This window comes from Halichoerus grypus, chromosome 4, assembly GCF_964656455.1.
Source record: "Halichoerus grypus chromosome 4, mHalGry1.hap1.1, whole genome shotgun sequence".
In the NCBI taxonomy this organism is placed as follows: Eukaryota; Metazoa; Chordata; class Mammalia; order Carnivora; family Phocidae; genus Halichoerus; species Halichoerus grypus.
The window spans coordinates 14,796,912-14,821,666 of record NC_135715.1 but is presented as its reverse complement, the minus strand read 5'-3'; the positions used below and the strand labels follow the sequence as shown (position 1 = coordinate 14,821,666).

General features: G+C 43.8%; 1 protein-coding gene across 3 annotated transcripts in view; it reads right to left on the bottom strand.

Annotated features, from left to right (window-relative positions):
* Positions 1-24,755, bottom strand: part of DZIP1 (DAZ interacting zinc finger protein 1) — a 46,593-nt gene that overhangs the window by 17,645 nt on the left and 4,193 nt on the right. For all 3 annotated transcript variants that reach the window (XM_036080091.2, XM_036080092.2, XM_036080090.2), the window contains exons 6-14: positions 19,372-19,456; positions 16,542-16,666; positions 14,253-14,414; positions 12,324-12,461; positions 10,580-10,642; positions 4,956-5,096; positions 4,444-4,492; positions 3,198-3,254; positions 1,636-1,692 (exon numbers count right to left, since the gene is read on the bottom strand). In XM_036080091.2, the coding sequence (XP_035935984.1) occupies positions 1,636-1,692; positions 3,198-3,254; positions 4,444-4,492; positions 4,956-5,096; positions 10,580-10,642; positions 12,324-12,461; positions 14,253-14,414; positions 16,542-16,666; positions 19,372-19,456 (877 nt within the window). The remainder of the gene's footprint in view (positions 1-1,635; positions 1,693-3,197; positions 3,255-4,443; positions 4,493-4,955; positions 5,097-10,579; positions 10,643-12,323; positions 12,462-14,252; positions 14,415-16,541; positions 16,667-19,371; positions 19,457-24,755) is intronic.

Genomic DNA, 24,755 nt, shown 5'->3' with positions numbered 1-24,755 from the left:
GCTGGGGGTGGGGGGGCCAGGTCAGTGGGCCCCCCGTACAAGCCTCCTCCTTGCTCCTGCCCATTGAGATGCTCACAAATCAGCTCAGATCCCAATCCAAAGGCTGCAGGCCTCATGCCAGGTCTGGCTGGCATTTAAAGCTAGCATTTTAATCCCAGCAGATGCCAGCAAGGGGTCATGGCTGGTTCACGCAGCACAGTTCCAATCAGGGCAAAGTCCATAAGGAACACAGTGCTTTAGAACTGATGGATTGGTCAGGACTCGAATCAACTCCACACAGCTAAACATGCCTACTATAGGAGTCCTTTATTGGGTGCCAAAAATATGAAGCAAAGAAAATGTAGTCCTCATACACTGTCATACAAAAGGCTAATAATAACAAAGTAGCAAAAAAAGAAAAAGAAACCCTAACACACTGCAGAAGTACAGAGAAGTGGCCAGCAATGCATTAGAAAACCCAACCCTGAAAAAGAAGGCAAGAGAGAGATTTTAGACCCGACATAAAGAATATGAATAGAGAGCACTTGCCAGGGGACATTTTCTCGTCTATTCAATATTAAAGCAAATTTACATAGGTCCCACACACATTTTACCTCTGTTGCTGGTCCAGAAAGAGGACACCTGTATGTTCTAAACACGTGTAAATACTAACGCCGAGTAAGTGGGGAGTTGACGCATTACATAGTGTGAACACATGCTCAGGATACTGCCCTGCCTGAAATGACCTCAGGACAAAAAGTAAGGGGCAATAAACACCTTCATGAGTCCGTCCAGTGAACAAAAACAATGGGTACAGGAGGCCATGCTAATATGAAAAATATTTCTGAACACACAAAGTCTGACTTGACTGACCATGGATTTAAGTCTAACTCGAAGGCTAAAAAGCAAAATGGAAGGAAGTAATCATTTACATTCCAGAAGCATTTGTAGGGAAGACAGAAAAGTCGGTCCCCTCTCATCCCATCTTTTAATTCAGTTAATATATAGCAGACCGTAGGCAAACAATGGACTAAAAACATACTTGCAAAAACCGTAAGTGCCTTAACAGTATAAAAATAAAATATGGCTACCGATATCCCCCCTGTCTACTGGATCACATAATTAACAATTACCACCCTTGCGCCCTGGTCCAGGAACTGATTCCTGGCAGTGCTCTCCTCCCGTGGCTCCCACTTTTCCCTTTGGTTTCCATCACATGTCTTTTCTAGATTTTTCCAACCAATCGCTGAAACTGTTTGCTTAAAAAAGGTGACTTGCTGCCACACTGAAAGTTATAAAAACAGTCACGTATGCCCTGTGGCATGTGCTGGTTGGCTGGTCTAGTAGAAAATCACCTTCTTAACCCAACACCTACTACTCTCCACCCAAAATCATACACAATCCAAGTACTGCTCAACATTAAGATCTCTGCTTGTGAGTCTAGCAACATATACATTTTTTACTTTATGACTTTGGCAGGTATGTTCACAGTTTATGATAATATTACATATGAAGACAGCAGTTTTATTAACTGCTCTGCATTCACTAAAACGTCTTCTGTTTTGCATAGTTACCCCAGAAGCACTTGTGGTTAATAAGTTCTCTGACTCAGGGCAGAAACTGCACATAAAATGCTGAGACTTAGCTGAAACTTACCATGTGCCATTGTGAGACCTGATTTAGCGTCCACAGTCTGTGCGGCTGAGGCACTCACTGAAACAGCAGAAAGAGAAAAAGCTCACAGCCTTCCGTAACGAAAGCATAAGCATCTCAACTTGATGATGATCCAGTCCTCCTCAAATTAGTCAAGCTATATACAGATCGTAAGGGACGCGTGTTTCAAGTGACGATCACCAGCTAACCTAAACCAATTCCATAAATAGCAATTCTATATACACCAAAAAATAATTTGCCCTTTTAAAATATCCAATTCAATATAAAATATACAACTCTAAGTATACAATTAGTATAGTCAGAGTGGTGCAACCATAACCACTACCTAATTTTAGAACATTTTCATCACATGCGCTAAAAAACACCCATTAGCCATGACTCCCCACGTCTGCCTCCCCACGGCCCCTGGCAACCACGGATCTACTTTCTGTCTCTAAGGATTTGCCTATTCTGGACATTTCATAGAGAATGGACTCATACATTGTGGTCCTTTGTGACTGGCCTCTTTCACTTAGCATCACGTTTTCAAAGTTCATCCATGTTGGGGTGCCTGGGTGACTCAGTCGGTAAAGCGCCTGGCTTTTGATTTTGGTTTGGGTCATGATCTCAGGGTCCTCGGATAGCCCCTGCATTGGGCTCCTCGCTCAGCAGGGAGTCTGCTTGAGGAGTCTCTCCCTATCCCTCTGCCACTCCCCCAGCTCTCTCTCCTCTCAGAAACAAATAAACCTTAAAAAAAGAAAAGAGGTCCCCAGAAGCACCTGAGAAAACCGAGCAGTTAAAACCATTAGCATTTTCCATTCAACTGTGCCAAATTCCCAAACCCTCTCATCAATGCCTTTTCATAGCTTACAGTCCTGGGCCCACATGAATGGTACCATCACTCAGGGCCCAGCCTCAGCCTGGACCCTCCCCTGGTATTCAGATCCCCGTTCACACGCACGTCCTCTCTTGTCCGGGACTGCTTGCTCCCCAGCTTCCTCCACCCTTACACTTTCCCGAATGGAATAATAAAATAATAAAAATATTTCAACTATTTAACTATTATTAGGAAAACAATCTGTCCGTTTCTACACTGTACAGATTACGTCTTTGTGGATTATAGCCAAATCCTGACGGCTCCAGGACACAGACGTGCTGAGCCCACCTCAGGTGAACAACTGACAGAACATCGGGTCAAAGCCTGCAAATCTGAGTCTCAGGGATGCTAAAATGGGGCGGCCAGCACACTGTCACATCGTCACACAGTGTAATGTCTTGGGAAACCACAAGTTCAAACTGAAGCAATGCCAAAGAATTTATAGCTGTCCCTTGATTAGGTGAACTGAGAATAACAGGTATTGCTAACCCAAATCACCACAAAATCACATGGATATTCACAGTCTGGGGTTTTTAGAACTAGGTCAAAGCCAGGAATCAAAATAGATCATTATGTAATCTCCAAACACACCGGTTTTCAAAGGAAAGCCTCTAAAAATAATAAGTTGTATATTGTTTTAGCACTTTAAAAATATCTTCAGAATCCTGACCCTTTTATAGAAACTTACTAGGTATAGCTGGGGCAGTTGGCTTAGATTCAAAAGTTTGCCAAGTTGAAGGATTCCCTGAAATTAAAAAAAAATTAATTAATTAATGACAAAAATCACAAGCTACGGGTTATATTTTGCCAGCGCTTATCTTAATCTTTTCCCCCAGAAAAAAATAAACAAAATTTACCAACATATGGTGACTCACCCAGCTGAGTAAAGACTGAGTTTAACGTAAATCCTTATAAAACTTTTCCCTAAAATTATTATCACTCAGATATTTATGCTAAGTGATTATACAGCTATTGCTCACTACCCAAACTCTCGCTATTTCGAAGAGAAGTTACAGGGAACCTGGCCCTTCTCAAACCTTTATTTCAAAACAAGAAGGAACCAAGTATGTAGGTCAATGAACCCCCTGCGGGGCCCCTAGAAACAAGGAGGAAACACAGCTCACGCACCCGTTACCAATCCCCAGTCGGTGCCCAAGTAGACCAGTATCCTTTAATGACCTGAGATGAGTGGGAACCACGAGTTGGGTTATTCGAAAGGAGTCTAGGTAAGGCAAGCTGTACGCTTTATTGGGAGACCTTGCATGCACTTCTGGCTCCAGTGTCCCTTCTAGACTCGCTCCTGAGGGAGCAGGAGATGGGTGGTTATCGCTGCCACAGTCAGTAGGCTGGATGTGCCCCCACGACGCTTAGAACACACTTTTAACCCCCAACTGTCTCAGCTGAAAAGGACGCAGCCAGCCCCTACAGTACGTTAGAGTAACTGAGGTTGGGGTCCTTCACGATGGCTCACCCCGATGAGTGCTCAACAGGTGCATTTTATGTATGTTCCCCATTTAATCCTCATAAGAAGCCTGTGATGTGATGTAGTTACTCTTAATGCTCCAACTCTAGAACTGAGGAAATGAAGGCAGACACTCGCAGAGCTACACTGAGGCCAGTCTGTCTCTAGACCGAGTGCTTTTAACGGTCACTCCCCCTCATCACACATCAGTCCAGAGGTATGGTTACTGGACATGGATTTTGTGCATAAAGATATTCTGATAAAAAACACGTAGGACCCTTCAATGACAGTCAAGGTATTTAAAAATTCTTCTACCTTCTGGATCAAGGGGACAGATCACTCAAATTAAAATCACCACAGGAATGCCATGTTCGTGCCCGGAAGCCGCCGGGGGCCCCACATTCTTCTGATGTCCGGTGTACGGTTAGGGAGGCCCGCCTCACCTCCAACACTGGGATCCTGGTCCACTTACCTTTGGGTTCACTGACGCTGTTTAATGGTTTACTGGTAAACTCTTTAATCTGCAAAGAAAAACCGTTTGTTTGTTTTAATGATACAAGTTTGAAACTAGATAGGGACATACTGGATGATGGACAGATACTGTATTTAGTAAATTAACCTTTTCATGGAAGTCCTCCAAAGACAGGGGACAGATGGACTTTAAAGATACGAAGGCAAAAATTGTATAAAAGTAGCATTTGGATTGGGCTGCTTCTCAAAGTAATCACAGAAAGAAATTCTTCTCTACCTTCAAATTTATTCTAAATTCTAATTGAATAAATTTGCTTGCTCTTTACAGTTTTTTTTTAAAAAAAATACCTTGAAAAAATGATCTTATTGGATTTACTTTTACAACCACAGGGAAGAACATATTCTACCTCCTTTATCTTACCCAACTTACAAATGCTCTAAAATAAGACAGAATGTTCTTCAATAAATTGCACTGCTTGAAGAAAAACAGGGCTAATATCTAGCCAAATATACCTGTTGTCTCTGTGTGATAATCAGTTCATTCTGTTCCTGGAGTCTCTGCCCTAGCTCTTCTATCCTTTTCTTGTAGAAAACATTGCTTGCATTGAGATCGTCTATCATGGAGGTTCGAAGTTTCTCTATATGTGACAAGAGCTGGAAAAAAATAAATAAATAAAGGCATGCGCAATGTCTCCAATCTGCCATCTGTATGCACACACCCCGTGTTCTTTGCTGGCCTCAGGTTATCTGTGCACTTCAAGTCACTGAATACATCTTTGGTCACTGTGTACCAAGACCTCAGCTGTGACCCAAGACACAACACTGAGAAGGTGAACAGCTGTGTGCACTTGAGCACAGCACATGACACACCGCAGGGATGAGCACTGATCCAGCATCGGGGCGCTCCCACAGAGTGGCCGTAACCCCGCGCCAGCCTGCCCCTCAGGCGTCCACATGGGCCTGCGTCGAGAGCCCCCCTTCATTATTTATATGTCCAGTGACTAAGTACAACCTCAATAAATCTTTCCTGAGAAAAGGAAGGTGGAAGAAGGGAAGAGGAAGAGAGGGACGCAGAGAACAGGAAGATCCCAAGATTCATAGACAGATTCGTCTTCAGAGACTTCATGTCAGGAAAGATCATACACTGGACATTAAAAAAAAGATTCAAGAAGAATTTGTTTTCAGTGATTTAGGCAAAGATTCTTAGAACAATTTCACTAGTCGCTTACAGCGAGGGGAAAAACACGTGGGTCACTGGAGCTAAGGGCATTCCCAGCCTACAGCCTGGAATGGAGGCGACGTGCAGACGGGGCGAGGGGGCGGCGGTGAGGGCGCCTCGGAGGAGTAGAGAGTGCGGGAGGCAGCACTTCCCGACTCGCTTGGCTCTTCCCAACAAACCCTCACCGAGCACCTCAGCTTGTTGCAGCCACCCCACAGCCTATGGATGCATGTTTTCATGCCACGGTACAGGTGAGGGAACTCAGTCTAGAGAGTTAAGGAGATGGTCCGAACTCAGACGGTGGGAGGGGAGGAGCCCAGACCTGAACTTTCTTGTCTGGCTTCAAAGTACTGCTCTCAAATTTAGAGACTAAGTCACGGAACATCTTAGTAAACAGCACTTGCAAACAATCAAGTAGAAATAAGTCGCCAAATGGGCGCCTGGGCGGCTCAGTTGGTTAAGCGTCTGCCTTCAGCTCAGGTCATGATCCCGGGGTCCTGGGATCGAGCCCCGCATCGGGCTCCCTGCTCCGCCGGGAGCCTGCTTCTCCCTCTCCTCCCTGCTCGTGCTCTCTCTCTCTCTCTCAAATAAAAAATGAATAAAATCTTAAGAAAAAGTAAAATAAAAATAAAAAGAACCTTTCATATCCTAGTGGATGCCAAGAATCTCCCCCAGGAGAACGCTGTTAAGAACCTTCCCTACATTTTTACAGACCACGGGAAGAGGACCCCAAAGCAGTTTGGAACATGCTGAGCTGGAAAATAGAAGGAAAAGCCAGTGAAAATGCCCAGGGTTTGGGATGGAAGTTTAGGATCAACAATATGTGGAGTCATTCCAGACCCCCCAGAAGAAAGGGACACAGGAAACACTAAGGGATGGCAACATTTCGATACTGGACTTGAGAATTGACCAGAAAAGCACAGAAAGGAGTTTGCTGAGAGAGGAATGTGATAATCTAAGCAAGGGATAGCCAGAAATTATTTCAGAAAGTTTGTGGCCCTTGAGCCCATTACTTGTGACCTCCTGTCCTTTTAAGTACTGGGTTCTTTCTCGCCGCCAGAGCACAGTACTCTGTCCCTTCCCTCTGTTACGTGACCACCCTACAGGCTCCCAGGCTCCACGGAGTCTTCTATCAGGTCAAAGGGCATGCCATCGTTTATCTGTAACTCCCTTTGAACTCCTACCAATGTTATTTAAAAAAAAAAAAAAAGACTGCCAAGAACCTAGGTAAAGCAATAAAAAGTTGGCAATCGCAACTTCCCTTAAACAGAGAAACACAATATGTGCATTGTAGGACCAGTAGGCAGCAATCATGTGGAATAATTAATAGTTAGGTCTCAGGCAGAGATTACTAAACCTGATCGAATTCTCCCCTCTGTTTGGGTTTAAGAGAAATTAAGGAAGAAGAAAGCAGCTTCCGAGCTAGCAAAACCAGCAGACAATGACGGACATGGAGCAGCGTAGCCTAGTGGCAGCACGAAACCTCCACACACCCAAGACGTAGGGCAGCTGTCCTCACTCAGAACCAGGGAAGACCTCTCCTCCTTCCTCCAACCCGCCACCAGGCGGTCCTTCCATCGTGACTTGCGGGGGCCAAGCGTACAGATCTGCCACTTGCATTCTGTTCCTGCCAGAGGGCCCCTGAACCGACAGTTCCCACGCCGGTCTGGGACACCCGAGGCTTTAAAGGAGCAAGGACTAAACATCCTCCCCTATTCGTCAGGAAGCCTGTCCCTAATACCAATGCTAGAAGACGCCTTGGAGGATTAGAGTAGAACTTCAAATTATAAGGGCAGTGGTTCAAACCGTGGCTCCAAAGCAGAAATCATCTGGGGTTTGGTGCTCCCACGACCCAAAACTACAATACGCATGCCGCACCCCAGACTGAATCAGAATCTCGGGCAGTGGCGCCGGGATGTGTATTTTGGGAAAGAGCCGCTGGTCATTCTCAAGTGCGTCCCTGGTTCGAAACTACTACCTTAGAACATCTCCAAGAGATGCTCGAACATTCTCCCAGAGAAGCAACTCCTCGACGTTGTCACCGTCTGTTCTCCTTGCGAGCTGGCTCAGTGCCTCAAGCCCGACACATGAGCAAGGCAACACGGCTGACAAGCAAGACCCCGAGTTTAAGAGGACCCGGGTTCAAATACATGCTCATACAAACAGAGGACTCTTTCAACCCTGCTCTTCTAAACCCTACGCTCCGCATTTCTCCACCCACAAAAGCAAGGTTGAACAATCCCCTTGGGGGCCGAATAGCCACCTTCCACATTCGTTCCGCAAATACTTAATGAACGCCGATCACATTTTGGGTACGTTAGTCGACGCTGGGAATACAACAAAAAACGAAATAGGTAGAAACCCCTCCCTCATAGGGCTAGTGATCTGGCTGGTGAGACACACAATAAACAAGTGAATAAATAATCAAATAACTATGTGAGACAGTGATCAGAGTTACACGTGTGAAGTGGTGGGAACAGTAAGGGAGGGGGGCTACCTACTTAGATGGTGTCGGGTGACTTGGGAGCCAAGGCCAGAGGGGGCTGAGGCAGGCAGAATTCTAAATGGCCCTCAAGTCTGCATCCCCGGAGTGTGTGCCCCGTATAATCCTCTTCCCTTGGCGGAGCTACGAACTGAGTGTCTGTGCGCCTCTCCACCAAACTCATAGGGTGAAGCCCTAATCCCCCATGTGATGGTATTAGGAGGTGGGGCCTTTGGGAGGTGATTAGGTTTGGATGAATTAGGGTAGGGTCCTCATGATGGGATTAGTGCTCTTAGGAGAACCCAGAGAGCTTTCTTTCCCTCTCTCCCTGCCCCATGAAGACACACAGAGAGGGCAGCCACTTCCCAGCCTCCAGAACAGTGAGAAAGAAATGTCTGTTGTTTAAAGCCACCGTTCTGTGGCACTTTGTTATAGCAGTGTGAGCAGACCAAGACATGGATTGGGTGGGACCTAAGAGGTGCTTCCACCCCACACAATATAGCAGGAGTGAGGGGACTTGACAGAGGCAATTAAAGTCCCTAATCTGCTGAGTCTGAGTTAAAAGAAAGATTACCCTGCGTGGGCCTGTCTTATTCGGGCCAGCCGCCCCCCAGCTGGCCTTAACGAAGTCAACAGCCGGGTAGTGAGCTGTGGAGCTAAGGGTCCTGATCTACGGTGAACCCGAAGGAACCACATAGTGCCAATAACCTGAACAATGCTTGGTTTGACCCTGAGCCCCGGACGAGAACACAGCCCATCTGACACCCCCCGGGGCAGCTGTGAGACCCTGTGCACAGGACCCGGGCAGGCAGTCCCTGGCCTCCTAGCCCATGGACACTGAGGTGCCAACTGCTGGTGATCTGCTACACTAATACAGAGGGAATGGAGCCAGCCATGTGAAGAGCCAATGGAAGGACATCCCAGCAGCAAAAACCCTGTGTGGAAAGAGAAAAAGGCCGGCATGTTCTCTAAGTGACCGGAAGGCTAGTGAAGTCGGAAAGAGTAGGTCCGGAGAGAGGATCTGGATGAGGCCGCAGTGGTGGCCGGCAGCCAGAGGGTCTCGTCTGCTCTTTGGAGGGCAATTGGGAAAGGGGTAGGTTGGAACTGGGAGACGAGTTACGGGGTCCTTTTAGAAACGGCAGGGGCTCGGTGGAAGCGAAGAGCAATGGAAATGTGCAGAAGAACACGGATATGAGACACATGGAAGGCCCTGCCGATGGCTAGGAGCTGGGCACTGAGGGAGAGTTGGGGCTCAAGGCGGGCACCTGACTGCTCCGACCAGGACGCCACTGGACAAAGGAAAAGCACATCATCTGAGACATGTTACACTCAGGAAGCCTCGGAGATATCAGGTCCAAAGCTGGCTAGCCCATCTGCAGCTCAGAGGGAGAAATAAACATGGGCCTTACACCCACAGACAGCCACGACCTCACTTTACAAACTCTCTGCTCAATCCCCAGAGCCCCAGACTATGAGAAATACATGCCTGTTGCTTGTCAGCGACCCGGTCTACCGTATTTTGTTATAGCAGCCGACCAGGCTAAGACACAGGGGACACAAAGGGCTACAAAATACATACAAAGTGAAAAAAGAAACACAAGTTTCCCTATCTTAAAATCTCAAATAAAAGTACTTTAGGTTTTCTACACCGGTGTAAACACTTTCACACTTAAATTTGTGATGCACTCAGCTGAAAAGCAGTAATATCATCAAACTGTTTTCATTAAAATGATTTTAACGTGAGCAATCCCTGCCTTTCTTAAAGATTATTGAGACTGCCACACTGCAAGGTGGAAAAGTCAGAAACGATGTGTTCAACAATGAAGGAATCACTAAATAACTTATGAAACATCCATAAGATCCTTCTCCAGCCATTTAAAAAAAAATCACGATTTTGATGTCTATTTTAAAACAGGAGAATGTTTAGATATATTAAACAAAAAGCATATACGGTTATAAAGCATGATTCAAAATTTGTAAGACTACATGTATGGGTTTCTATAATACAGAAACACAACATTTAAGGCATTGGACACAGACTGAAAAAAATTATAACAAAGTCGTAGCAGTGGTTATTGAATTATAAGTAATTTTATTTTTTTAAAGATTGATTTATTTGTTTGCGAGAGAGAGAGAGAGAGAGCACACGCACGAGTAGGGGGGAGGGGTAGAGACGGAGAAGCAGGCTTAAAATTGCTTATAATTCGGGGCAGGGAGCCTGATGTGGGGCTGAATCCCAGAACCCTGAGATCATGACCTGAGCCGAAGGCAGACGCTTAACCGACTAAACTACCCAGGTGCCCCAAATTATAAGCAATTTTAATTTTTGTCACACGTTTCTCCATAAATTTTATTCTCTACCTTTGTCATAGAGGGAAAAAAATATATTCTTTTCAAAAATGACCCACTGACAGACTGTTGGCTTCTTAGTCTTACCCGGCCCTTCTCTTTCTTGTGTTCTTGATGAAGAGCTTGAACTCGGGCCGTCCACTTGCTTTCCTACGACACAGGAAAACCAGAGGAATTTATGTGCAGTTGCAGCAATAAAATCAACTTGAAGTGGAAGCTTTTTAGTGGGTACCTATGGAACCCAACTACCTCCTTGGTGACATTTTAGCAGGCTTTTTTTTTTAGACTATAAAGCCTCAAAAATGTTTAAACACATCTGCACTTGGTTTTAATCTTAAACTCTGCGGCAGGGGTCAGCAAACATTTTCTGCTAAGGGACTAAGAGTAAATATTTTGGGCTCTGGAGGCCACTTGGCTCGATTGCTACTACCAGCAGTAGGAGAACATCCATAAATAATATGTAAGTGGGTGGGCATGGCTGTGTTCCAATAAAATATTATTTTCAAGAATACGTGCCAGTGTGCCAATCTAAGGAGCTAAGAGGCAACACCGAGGTTTCTGAGGCCTGGGGTTCTGATCTGACAACACAGCTCACAGGAAGGAAACAAGAAATGCAGGTGGGGCCTTGGGATTTTGTAATGGGGTCTTTCAATTCCTGAGAGACCAGCTTGCGGGCAGCAACTATCCACAGTTCAGTACCGGACACGATTCCTGGTCCCCTACCACGTCCCAGGGATCTCGCTGGACTGCCGTGGCCAGCGAGGGGAGGACCAGGGGAGACGCACTCTGCCCTGCACAGGAGGAAAGCAGACTTAACAGAGAGTTGCCCCCATCAATGTGTAGGTGAGCAGGTCCTGCTTGGGGGCGCTACAGAAATGCAATAATCCAGAGGTCCAGGAGAATTCTCTAGAAGAGGTCTCACCCCAGCTGAAGGAGTAAGCCAGAGGTCCTGAAAAACTGAGAAGGGCATGACAGAGCAAGCCACAAGGGCAAAAGCAAAACACAGGAAGCTGTGTTCTGGGAGCCATGAGCCGTTCGGTGCAGCCGGGATCTTCAAGGTAAAGCCAAGAATGGTGGGGGATGACACAGGGTCCAGATTCTCAGGGACTCTGACTACCGGTTAAGGATTCCGGACTTGGTCAGGATAAGACGGGACAGTGACGTGGTCAGCCTGGCTGCAAGGTGGAAGGTGGACTGGGGGGAGGGAGGTAAGACATGAGCGGCAAAGTATGCAACAGAAGCAGTCGTTTATATTTCAAAAACACACTTACTTTTTTAAAATGTTATTGTTTGTTGTTTTTTTAACAAAGTCCTGAATTTATAAACTTTGATCTCTATTTGTTTCCCAGTATAAAAACAATGTTCCCCTAAACTAGTATGACGAAAATTGCCGGAATGGCCGCTGATTACAGAGGGCCACTGCGATTAGGTTTGATAAATGAAAAAAGACCATCAGTACACCAATGTAGCCATATATTTATGCTCTAAAAATAAAGTTAGTGCTTCAGCATGTCTTTCTATGCCTTTTGAAAGTGGGACCTACGTCTGAAATATGAAAAATAAACTCTAAGGTAATCCCAAACAATTCAAGGTGCTACCATGTTAGCAAAAAAGGAAATAATTTTGCCAACTGTTCTATATCTACAGCAATTAGTCAATCAACAAGCATCTAATGAACACCTATTATTATGTATCTGGAGACAAGAAGAAAAGAAATAGCTTCATGGTCGCTGACAGAGACAAACCCCTTTTCTGTGGGTAATGCTTGCTGTAAACTGCTTCACTAATTAAAATCAGGCCCCTCCTACAGTGACTGTCCGCGGGGACATACCTGACTGTCAAGAAGTTGCATCACATTTTGGAAATCCTGGGGATACTGAGGACGTTCTTCTTTAAATTCATGTGCATCCTTTAACGTGCCTATGTTGGACTTGATCTGCATGTTGGACTTCTGGATTTCTGACAATTGCTAGAAAATAAGATGCAAACCCACTGGTATAGATGTTTGTACTTTTATAAGATGAAAACAGACAGTGAAATTGGGGAACGTTGTAGCCACTGTTAAATCTGACTGTCCTGGAGCGCCTGGGTGGCTCAGTCGTTGGGCATCTGCCTTCGGCTCAGATCATGATCCCAGGGTCCTGGGATCGAGCCCCGCATCGGGCTCCCTGCTCAGTGGGAAGCCTGCTTCTCCCTCTCCCACTCCCCCTGCTTGTGTTCCCTCTCTCGCTGTCTCTCTCTCTGTCAAACAAATAAATAAAATCTTTAAAAATAAATAAATAAATCGACTGTCCTACTAGAGGCCAGCTCTGACGGGGCTGGCAGGATTTTTCTGTAAAGAGCCGGGCAGTATTCTGGGTTCAGGAGACCTATAAGGTCTTGGTCCTAACCACTCAGCTCTATGGCCCCCAAACAAAAGCACCGGGGACAAAATGTAAAGGAACACATGTGGTTGGGTGCCAATAAAACCTTATTTGTGGACACGGAAATGTGGACTTCATGTAATTTTTATGTGTCGTGAAATATTCTTATGACTCTTTTCAACTATTTAGAAATACTAAAACCTTTCTTAGCTCGCTGGCCATACAAACACGGGTAGTAAGCTAGATTCGGCTCACAGGTTGTGGTTGCCAAACTCTGTGCAAAAGTTCAAGGCGTTTTTAGAAAAGGCCCTTAGCCGTGTTCCAAAAATATCCCTCCATTTTCGTTTGCAAAGCTTGTCCCCTAGAGGGAGCTCAAGGATCTTGCTTCCTTTCCCCAGGGGTGACGCAGGACTGAGCTGCCCATCCAGCTCAGGTAATTCTTAGCCCGAAGACAACAGCCACTGTCACAGAGTTTGAGGTCCCACCCCAGCGAGGCATGTCTCTGTCTATGCGTGTGGCTACGGCCACGCATAGGACCAAGGTTGCTCCCACAGGGGATGGAGGCTCAGTTAGCCACATCCTGCTTGTTCAGACCCCCTGTCCTCCTCACCGGCCAGGCCTGGGATCAGGAAGGGAACTGGGAAAAGGTTCTACTTCTGTCTTTCTGGGTTGGCTTCCACAATGATAACCCGTGTCAGCCTTTCCAGAAAGTTCCTTTCGAACTCTAAAAGCTTCAAAAATCAGAGTTTATGGCTATCTAAACCTAAACAGCAAAGGAAAGAGAGACCTTCTTCTATGATCTGACCAAAGGTACCAAATATACCAAGTGCTCTTTTTTAAGATTTTTTTTATTTTTAAGTAATCCTTACCCCCAACGTGGGGCTTAAACTCACAACGCTGAGATCAAGAGTCCATGCTCCAGTGACTGAGCCAGTCACCTGCCCCTCAAATGTATCAAGTGTTCTTCACATGCATTTGGGGCTAAAGCTCCCATTCTCAAAGATGCAACTTTGATGACTTGCTCTGTCTTCTGCATGTCTCGAGCTCCCTCAGCACTCTTGGGAGGAGGGGTGTCTGGGCACAATAAAGTAATGTCTAGATCTGGGGCCGTAATGCCATTCTAACGCCACTTCTCAAGGCAACAACCCTACCAATACTATGAGGACTTTTTTTTTTTAAGATTTTATTTATTTATTTATTTGACAGAGAGAGACACAGCAAGAGAGAACACAAGCAGGGGGAGTGGGGGAGGGAGAAGCAGGCTTCCCGCTGAGCAGGGAGCCCGATGCGGGGCTCGATCCCAGGACCCTGGGATCATGACCTTAGTCGAAGGCAGACACTCAACGACTGAGCCACCCAGGCGCCCCACTATGAGGACTTTTTGGCTTAATACTTACATATTCTAATGCTGAATTCTTGGAAGTCAATTCTTTAAACTCTTTCATAAACATTTCCTTGACTTTTTCCATTTCGCCAACTAGTTTCTCCTTTTCTTCTTCTTTCCATCTATCAAATAACTTCAGAAATTCTTCCTCTTTTGTTTTTTGCATTTCATATTCCTGAAATTATTTTAATGCATGGCTTTAAAAGTTCTGATATGAAGCAAATATGCAAAATTTTAAATACATGGACATAGCTTCACCTCCAATGTGGCAGCTAGTACTGTGTGTATAAGTTAGGTTTACAATCACACTTCATATAATGGCCAAGCACACAGTGGTTTTTCCAAACCAAAAACAGCACACAGCATCCTTTTGTCCTTACACCTCTTAAAATACAAACACAGAAGCCCAAAGTCTCAAGAATTCTGTGATCTATGAACTTGCACAGTAGATATGCAATAATATGTAAAATTTAAAAATACTTTAAAAGAAAATGTCTGTTGAGCAGAAGAACCATTCTCAATACTGTATCAATTTGGATAGAATAGCCCCATCTCACCCACCAAAAACACAAATTCATATTCATATAAGCTAAATTCAAAGTCTAGTCAATCAGCCTTTGATTTCTCAATGACCCTCACTTTTTTTTTTTTTTTTTACCTAACTGGGCACTTAACACGATAAATAAACTCAGTCTGACAAACATACAGAACACTGCACCCAACAACACCAGAACATAAATGCACATGGAAGATTCACCAGGATAGACCATATGTTACGTCATAAAAGATTCTCAATACATTTTAAAAGATTGAAATCATGCTCAGTGTATTCCCAACCACAACAGAATGAAGCCAGAAATCAATAACAGAAGAAAAACTGGAAAACTCATGAATACTTGAAAATTAAACAACGTACTCTTAAGCAATCAATGGGCCAACGAAAAACTCACTAGGGAAAATAGAAAATACTTTGAGATGAATGAAAATTAAAATACAACATACTGAAAAAAAAGAAAAAAGAAAGAAACAGAGAAGCCAAAGCAGTGCTCAGAGGGAAATTTATAGCTGTAAATGCCTACGTTAAAAAAAAAAAAAATCTCAAGAGACAAAGAAGGTTATTATATAATAATAAAGGCGCCAATCATCAAGAAGACATAAGAATTGTAAATATTTATGTATTCAACATTGCCGTACCCAAATTTATAAAGTATATACTAACAAAACAAAAAGGAAATATAAACAGCAACACTGTAATCGTAGGGGACTTTAATACCCCACTCTCAATGATGAATAGGTCATCCAGACACAAAATCAATAAGGAAACACAGGATCTGAACAACACTATGGACCAAACGGACCCAACAGACATATACTATCCAATGGCAGTAGAATGCCCATTCTTCTCAGTGCACATGGAACATTCTCCAGGATAGATTATACATTAGGTCACAAAACAAGATTCAAGAAGACTAAAATTATGTCAAGTATCTTTTCTGACCACAATGGTATGAAACTAGAAATCAGTAACAGAAGAAAATTGGAAAATTTACAAATACATGGAAATTAAACAATACACTCCCGAACAACCAATGGATCAAAGAAGGAGTCAAAAGGGAAGTCAAAAATATCTTGAGATAAATGAAAATGGAAACACAACATACCAAAACGTAGAGGATGCAGCAACAGCAGTTCTAAGAGGAAAATTTACAGCTAAAAACGCCTACATTGAGAAAAAAAGAAAGATCTCAAATAAACAATCTAACTTTACACCTCAAGATCTAGAAAAAAAAAACTAAGCTCAAAGTCAGCAGAAGGAAATATAAAGATCAGAGCAGAAATAATAAAACAGAGAACAGAAAAACAATAGAAAAGATGAACAAAACTAAGAGGGTTTTTTTTTTTAAAGATAAACAAAATTGTCAAACTCTTAGCTAGACTAACCGAAAAAGGACTCAAATAAATTATAAAGAAAAGAGGAGACATTATAACTGACACTATGGAATTACAAAGGATCATAATAGCCTACTATGTACAGTTATATGCCAACAAACTGGACAATCTCAAAGAAATGGATAAATTCCTAGAAACAGGTCAAACTACCAAGACTGAATCATGAAAAAAATAGAAAATCTGAACAGACCAATCAATAATGAGTAAGGACATTGAATCAGTAATCAAACACCTCCCAACAAAGAAAAGCCCAGGACCAGATGGCTTCACTGGTGAACTCCACCAAACATTTCAAAGGAATTCACACCCGTCCTTCCCACCATACCGCCGTTTTCAGAGCTCAGCCCCCTACCTTAGAGAACCTGACAGCGTGGGCGTGCTGTGCAGCCTCCAGCTGAGACCTGGTGAGCTGCAGCTGCTCCTTCAGCATATCAATCTCACTCTGGAGCTTATCAGTCTGTGCCTTTTTCTTATACTCTGTTGCAACAGAAATACGCCATTAAAATACCACCTCTTCTGAAACCTATCTGAAAACTTATGGGGTACGGTCTTACTGATAAGACAAAGACAAAGGAAAGTGCTCTGACTTTGGGATACTATTATTTTTTCATGCCACACGAGCCAAGTTTTGCTCAGTAGTGTTTACTTAGGGGACGCTGAATTACTTGTAGCAGATTATTTCAGCCACTGTGTTGGATTATCCTCCAGAGACAGTGTGAGAGCCCATTCAGGGAACCATAATGGTGACAAGGAATAATCCTGGGCTCTTGTTGGGGATGCCAGTCTCGAGTAGAGAAAGGAAGCCCTGGCTTCCACTACAGGTACCGCCATATTGGAAATCGCTATGGTCACTGTCCTTCTGGCTCCCACCACGCTCTCCTGAGAACCCCATCAGTGCTAAGACAAGCAGAGATTGGCATTCAAAATGCAAACTGGGGCCATACGCTGTCCACGGGGCCAAAACGAGGTACCAAAAGGTTGTAAAAGGAAGCAACAAGTGAAGGGAAGGTACTTATTATGTACATGTACTTACATGAAGATGTGCACATGACTGAATGGATATACATGTGTCTGTGAGTGTAGACATGAAAGGTATGGAAACCAAAGTAGAAAGTCAGAATCTCAAAGATGACCTGAAGAAATAATACTCATTTCAGAGTCTGAAATACTCTCTGAAACGAGTATGAGATAGAATAAGATACTGAAACAGAAGAGAAAGAAGGTCAGTTTCACACTGAAGAATGGTAGTTTCATTAAAATACTTAATCTTCCCAATTTCTCCAATATACTGCTAAATTCTTTCAGTGGTCCATGACTTACAAATGGAATTTTCGGCTGTTCATATTGTTTATACAAAGCTTAGCTGTTTCCGACATAAGTCTATTTGTCTGAAATAGGCAGGAATGGAAACAGACTGGCCCAAAAAGGAGACTGAAGCAAGCACTTATTAACAAGCTAGGAGCACACACATTGAGATGCTAAAAGCATTTAAGACCATAAGGAGAACTTCTGTGGGTTACCGGTCATCGGCAGAATGCTTTGTCTGCTGATGGAGAAATAAGGCCTGGCATTTATTTTCCCTTAAGAACACTGAGATAACAGGAAACCTGCTTCCTTGATAAGCCACAGAACCCCTTCCCTCTCTTGCTTCTTTAATTTCCCCCTCTACACCTCAGGACCCAAAAAAACCTTCGTATCTCCCACATCAAAGGAAACAAAAATTTTCCCTTGGTTCCACATTTCCCTCCAGACAATGCCTCATGTCTCTGCTGTCCTTCCCAGCACATGTTGCTGGCCATTTGCTCACCTGATTCTCAGCTCGGCTCCCTCCCTTTGGGCTTCTGTCCCCACCAATGCACTGAAGCTGCTACGTCAAGGTCAACAGCAGCCATCCTGACAGCAATAATCAATTCTTGGTCCTCATCTTACTCTGTGCCTCAGGAACTTTCAATAAACTGACCACTGGGATCCCTCCTGAAACCTCTGTTTCCCTTGGTTTCCATAACAACACACTCCCCAGGTCTCCCTTTGCCTCCATAACTATTTCTCACTGCCCTCGGCTGTTCCTCCTGAGCTCCTCACGTTGGGAGAAACTTAGGGCTGGCCCTCGGCCATCTTCCCTTCCCTATCTAGGTGAGCTCATCCAGCCCAGCTCTGCTAAGGACTCCTGGATTTATCTCTCCAGCCTGGGCCTCTCCCTTGACCCCCAGACCCCCCACATCTCCACTTGGATGGCGACTGTATGTGTGACTCAAGTTTACCCTGACCAACACGAACTCTCATTCTCTTTCCTTCCTCAATCCGCTTCCGCCCATATGTCCCCATCTGAGAAGACATCACTGCCATTCACCCAAATGTAGAGGACAAAAACCCAGGATTGTCTTTCTTTACCTCTTGCTCTCACGCCAAGTCACACCTCTGCGGGCTCTGTGTGGAACATGTCCTCTCCATCTTCACTTCTCTGATCTTCCCTGGTACCGTCCCGGTCCTGCTGCCATGTCACTCACCTGGGCTACTCTGGCAGCCCCCCTCACACTTCCACCTGCTTCCACCACGGCCGCTATGCTCTCCACCAGGAGCTACCCACATTCCTGGCTGGGGGGGCCTTCAAGGTCCCGTGACCCAGACTCCTCCCCTCCAACACCCCGCACACTACTGCCTTGCTCCCTCTACTCTGCTAACCTATCTGTTCCTCAAACACACCGTGCTGCCTCCCCCCCCCCCCCCATCCAGAGCGCCCTGTGCCTAGGATATTCATTTCCCAGATTTTCCCTAGGCTGGGATCTCCTCATCATTCTGGTCTCCGATCAAATAGCGCCTCCTCAGTGAAGCCTTTGCTGACCACCTCCAGCCCATTCTCCTGTTTTATTTCCTTTGTTGCATCTGCCACCGTTTGAAAAGAACCACGCATTTATTTGTGTACCTTCTCCGCCCTTCCTAATAGAACGTTAAGACTCCAGAGGGCAGAACTTGGTCTGTTTCGCTTGCACCCGTATCCCCAGGCCTGGTGCCGTGCGTGGCACGTAGTAGGGGCACAAGATTTACTTAATGAGTGAACAAAGACTATGATACTTTCTTTTCAAAGGACTGAGAGATGCACTGGACCATGTCTCACTAAAAAAAAAAAAAAGAAAAAGGTTCCCAAAGGAAAACGGCTCTTTGAAGTTGAGCTTGTGACTTACCGAGATGAGAATCTTCGGGGTGGCGGCGCTGAATGTGACTTTGTAGAAAAGCTTGGTTCATAAAGGCCTTGTCACAGAAATGGCACTGAAAGACAGCAACAAATCTAAGGGTCTGTAATGAGCGTCCCCCCCACCTAAGTTCAATTAAAATTGGGGTACCTAAAGCACCACCTCCTGGGAATTTTCCACCCCGGTAGGGGACACTAAAAGCAGGACTCGAAAGACAACTATAAACCAGGGTGTTGTCCCCAAACAGTGAAAGCTATCTTTTGGCAGCTAAGGTGGCCCATCCTGGTGCTTGCAGGAACCCCTGATGCTGTTCCCGTTAGACAGGTGGTTTCCAGCCTGTCACCAACTTGCTCGGGACACTCCAGCCATGCCGGTCTTCTTTTTGTCCCTCAGGCCGACCAACTTCAGCCTCTGCATTGGCTTGTGCCCCGCCTGAATCTTCCCCAGACCTTCTCCGCTGGCTCCTTCTTGACAGGCAGGAGTCTTCCGTGGAGCATCTTCCACACTGGGGAGGAATGGCGCGTCCTCAACCAGACCTTTGCGCGCGGTCCTCCTGCCAGTCACCGTCCCATCCCGCTGCCTTATTGTCAACATTGTACCATCTCACCCATTACTATTTCCACATGGACACACTTCACTTGTTTATTGTCTCCTGCCCAGCGCCTCTCGGTTCCAGAACGTCATAGTCCTGACAGCATGGGCTCTTGTCTATCTTATTCATAGCATTATCCCCAGAGCCCAGCATTAATAAATGACTGAACACATGCTTAGAAATATTTAGCTTCCTAAAATGAATTTTACTGAAAAAAAAAAAAATCAGTTCTACCAATATCTCCATTTTCCACTTTAACACTGATTCAAATTTTAAGCAAAAATTCAACTTACTTCATCTATACCTTTGTCCCTGGATTACCCTGAATTAAACCATGGATATTATATATTTTCATTTGTTAGTATTTCAGACTCTATCTCTAAAAGGACTTGCTTTTAACACAATCATAATATTATTATTCCACCTCCTAAAATGTGAAAATTAATTCCTTAATATCAACACATTAAAAATATTATTTTTCTCCAATATTTCACACAATGTCTTAGAAAAAAAATTTACAGTTTGTTTTGAATCAGGATCCAAATAAGGCCATATCCTGCAACGGCTTATCACGCCTCTCAACTCTCTTCTGATCTGTAAGTTGACCCTCCAGCTCTCTTTTTCCTTGCAATTCATTTGCCGAAGAAATGGAACATGTGTCCTGCAGAGTTTCTCCCAGTTTGGATTTTGCAGTTTCATCCCCATTGTGCTATTCACATGTTCTACTCATGCACAGTATTGCCTTACTCTGAATCAGGAGAACTGCATGGCAAGTTCACATTCTCTTTCCCAGAAAACCTACAGTATGGCATATTTCTTGGCGTTGCATTTCAGGGAACGTTGAACGTATCTTTCCAGCCTTCTCCGCTGCTGCTGACTGCTTGGGTTTCCTCACAGTCCTTTCCGGACTGCCCTGACTCAGGTGTCAGTGTGGGCTCTAAGGCCATGCACAGCATTGGAGAAAGGAAAGGATGAAGAAACCTAGAATGTGTGGCTTTTAATTTCTAAAAACGGAAAATAGATATTTCAACTATTTGAATAATACAGAAAAGCCAGGAGCTCAGGGTAAGAAGGGGTTCCTACTCCCAAAAGAAAAGCCTGACATTTTGACTGCATCAGGATGAAAAACTTCTGGGGCGCCTGGGTGGCTCAGTCGGTTAAGCGTCTCCCTTTGGCTCAGGTCATGATCCCAGGGTTCTGGGATTGAGCCTCATGTCGGGGCTCCCTGCTCAATGGGGAGTCTGCTTCTCCCTCTCCCTCTGCCCCTCCCCCCACTCATGCTCTCTCTCTGCATGCTCTCTCTCTCAAATAAATAAATAAATAAATAAATAAAATCTTTAAAATAAAAATAAAAATTAAAAAAAAGATGAAAACTTTTATATGAAAAAGACATCAAAACAAAGTTAGAAGACTTTCAGTTTCTGAATATGCAGGTAAGGAGCTTGAAATTTGCCACTCCCTCCTAACAATAAGTAAAAAGCTGAACAGACTAAAAAAATCAACAACTCTTCTTGGATCCATAAGAAAAGAGAAGACACAGGGCAAACCACCACCTCCAAGCTTGTAGAGAAAGACATTGTACTGGAAGTCCTTGCCAATGTAATACAGCAAGAAAAGGAAATAACAAATATACAGACTAGGACGGAAGACACAGAATTGTCTTTGTTTTCAGATGACACTAATGTCTATGTAGGAAATCCAAAAGAACTGACAAAAAAAAACACCAAAAACCTAGAACTAATAACAAGGTATAGCAAAGTTGGACATAAGGGTAATATACTAAAGTCAACTTTCCTATATTCCAGTAATGAAAAAGTGGAATTTGAAATAAAAACCACACCACCATTTACATTAGCTCCCCCAAAAATGAGTACTTAGGTATGAATCCAACAAAATATGTACAAGCTCTATATGAGGAAAGCTTTGAAGTCTGAAGACTAAATCAAAGGAGAACTAAATAAGTGAACATCCATGTTAATGGATAAGACTCAATATTGTCAAGATGTCAATTCTCCCTAATTTGATCTATAGATTCAAAGCAATCCCAATCCAAATCCCAGCAAGTGATTTGTGAATAGCAACAAACTGATTCTAAAGTTTGTTAAAAGACCCAGAATAGCCAATATGGCATTGAAGGAAAAGGACAAAGTTGGATGACTTGTGCTACTCAACTTTAAGACTCACTAGATAAAGCTAGAGTAATCAAGACAGTATAGTATTATCTAAAGAACAGACAAACAGATCAATGGAGCAGAAGAGAGAGCCCAGAAACAAACCCATATAAATCTCATCATCTGATCTTTGACAAAGGAGCGAAAACAATACAATGGAACAAAGATAGTTTATTCAACAATGGTGCTGGAACAACTGGACATCCACATGCAAAAGAATGAACGTCGACACAGACTTCCCATCCTTCACAAAGTTTAACTCAAAATGGATCACAAACCTAAATGTAAAATGCGAAACTATAAAAGTCCTAAAAAATAACATAGGAGAAAACCTAGATGACCTTGGTGATGCCTTTTTATTTTTATTCTTTTTAAAGATTTTACTTATTTGTGAGAAAGAGATAGAGAGCGAGAAAGAGTGCACACAAGCAGGGGAAGTGGCAGGCAGAGGGAGAAGCAGGCTCCCCGCTGAGCAGGTTGGTTGGGGGTGTGGGGAATGAATTAGGTCACAGCGTTATCAGATGCATATTTTAACCTATGTCTCTCTGACTGCAAAATGCATGCTTTTTCTATCCCCAACACTCATCTCCAACTCCAAGACACTGAAAAACTGCAACCAGGGTCAGAAATTCACTGACAGATTCCAAAATCTGCCTGTCGTGCTAAAGCATGGAGAGGAATCTAAGTCTTCCAGCTATGAGAACAAAAGGTCTTCTTAGAATGAGTCTAAGTCCTGTTATGATCCACTGGTATCTTTAAATTTTTAATTAAAAAAAAAAATTTGATAGCTAGATCACTGGTACACACTGGCCTTCACCCATGGCCATGAGACTTCCCCAGCTGTTGGAGGTCTCTAAACACAAATTAATGACTGCAGGCTAAGCTATTTCAACAAAATCAATTGTCTTCCTGTAAACTTTATCATAGGCCAAATATCCCCAAACACAGGAACCTCGAAGTTGAAATAATTGTAACACCGTGGAACCCCAGGTAGTTTATGTGCCAACTTTTCTTAGCGGCAGTCTTGACGTCCCCTCCCTGAATCACTGATTCTCACTGCAACTGCTTGCTATTCAGCTCCTAGGAAAGGTGCGAGGACTCGCAGAGATCACGGGTAGCCACAGCTCACCACCAAGAGAAATCAACATGCACACGTCAGATGAGACGTTTACGGAGACTTCCTTATGCCACACATGCATTATCTCATGGAATTCTCAGAATAGCCCTACTCCTATGGTACCTACTGCTAATGAGGAAAAGGAGGTCTAGGTGTTACATGACTTGCATGGTGGAATAGTTAGGATTCAAACCACACAGTCTAACTCTGGAACTGTCACCCTAAAGCACTCAACTGCTTAAAGACTCCATCAAGAGATAATGGTAAGCCACCAAAAACAGCAGAGTGTATTTATACTACACTGAGTAGGAAAAAGTGGTCTGATCACCTCTATCTTTTCATGGTCACACCTGGGCACGCCATACACCTGACATTTTCATTCAGGGAGTCCGCTGAGTGGCCGAGTTGGCAGGTGTCACTCAGTTGATAAAAATGAGCCATTACCTTTATTCATGTATATCATTCACACTTTAAAATCTTTGCTGACTGCTATTTCTATGGTAACTAAAAGCATGAAAAAAATGTTCCTAAGTCTAAGATTTCTCTATGTTATAGGTTTTAACATTTCACTGATTACTACCAAAGCTAAAATATTTTTTTTAAGATTCATTTATTTATTTGAGAGAGAAAGAGAGTGAGAGTGTGCACACGCTCAGGCACGCACCAGGTAGGAACAGAGGGAAAGAGAATCTCAAGCAGACTCCCCGCTGAGTGCAGAGCCTGATGCAGGGCTCAATCTCACGATCCCCGAGATCACGACCCGAGCCAAAACAAAGAGTAGGGTGCTCAACCGAGCCACTCAAGCGCCCAAGCTAAACTATTTTTAATGTCTAAATAGAATCCATTCTATTCAATGTATAATAAATATATTTATAAAAGGCCATATCAGCACTATTTATAAATATGTAGTTTCTAAATGGCATTTATGAAACAAATAGGCAATTAGCAACATCAGGTGTTATTTGAGGATTATACCTCAGGGTTGTGTACGCAAGGCTAAACACTAAGGCTTTCTAACAGTATTCTCTCCTAACTGTTCACCTATCTTAAGTACACTTCTCCCAAGGCTCCTGTTGGGTTAGTCCTAAGCACTATGAACCACACCATTAGTGTCTATGGCCAGTCCTCTGCAATCACCAGTCCCTAAGTCCACTGAGGCTTTTTTTTTTTTTTTAAATAAACTCTACTCCCACCATGGGGCTGGAACTCACGACCCCAAGATCGAGAGTCGCATGCTCTACCAACTGAACCAGCCAGGCGTCCCATTCACTTAGGCCTTTTTACTCATATTTAGCCAAAGTGACTACAATATAAGGGAATGAAATCAATCTTGTCAGCCTGTTGCTTACTTTAATATCTTTATCAAAGATATCTTTATCTTTATCAAACATTGTTGATACTCTAATCATTAAAAAAATAAGTACATTGATTTGTTATACTCAAAACTTACAATATTTATCTTGAGCTCAATGTCTAACCCATAATAGAGATTAAA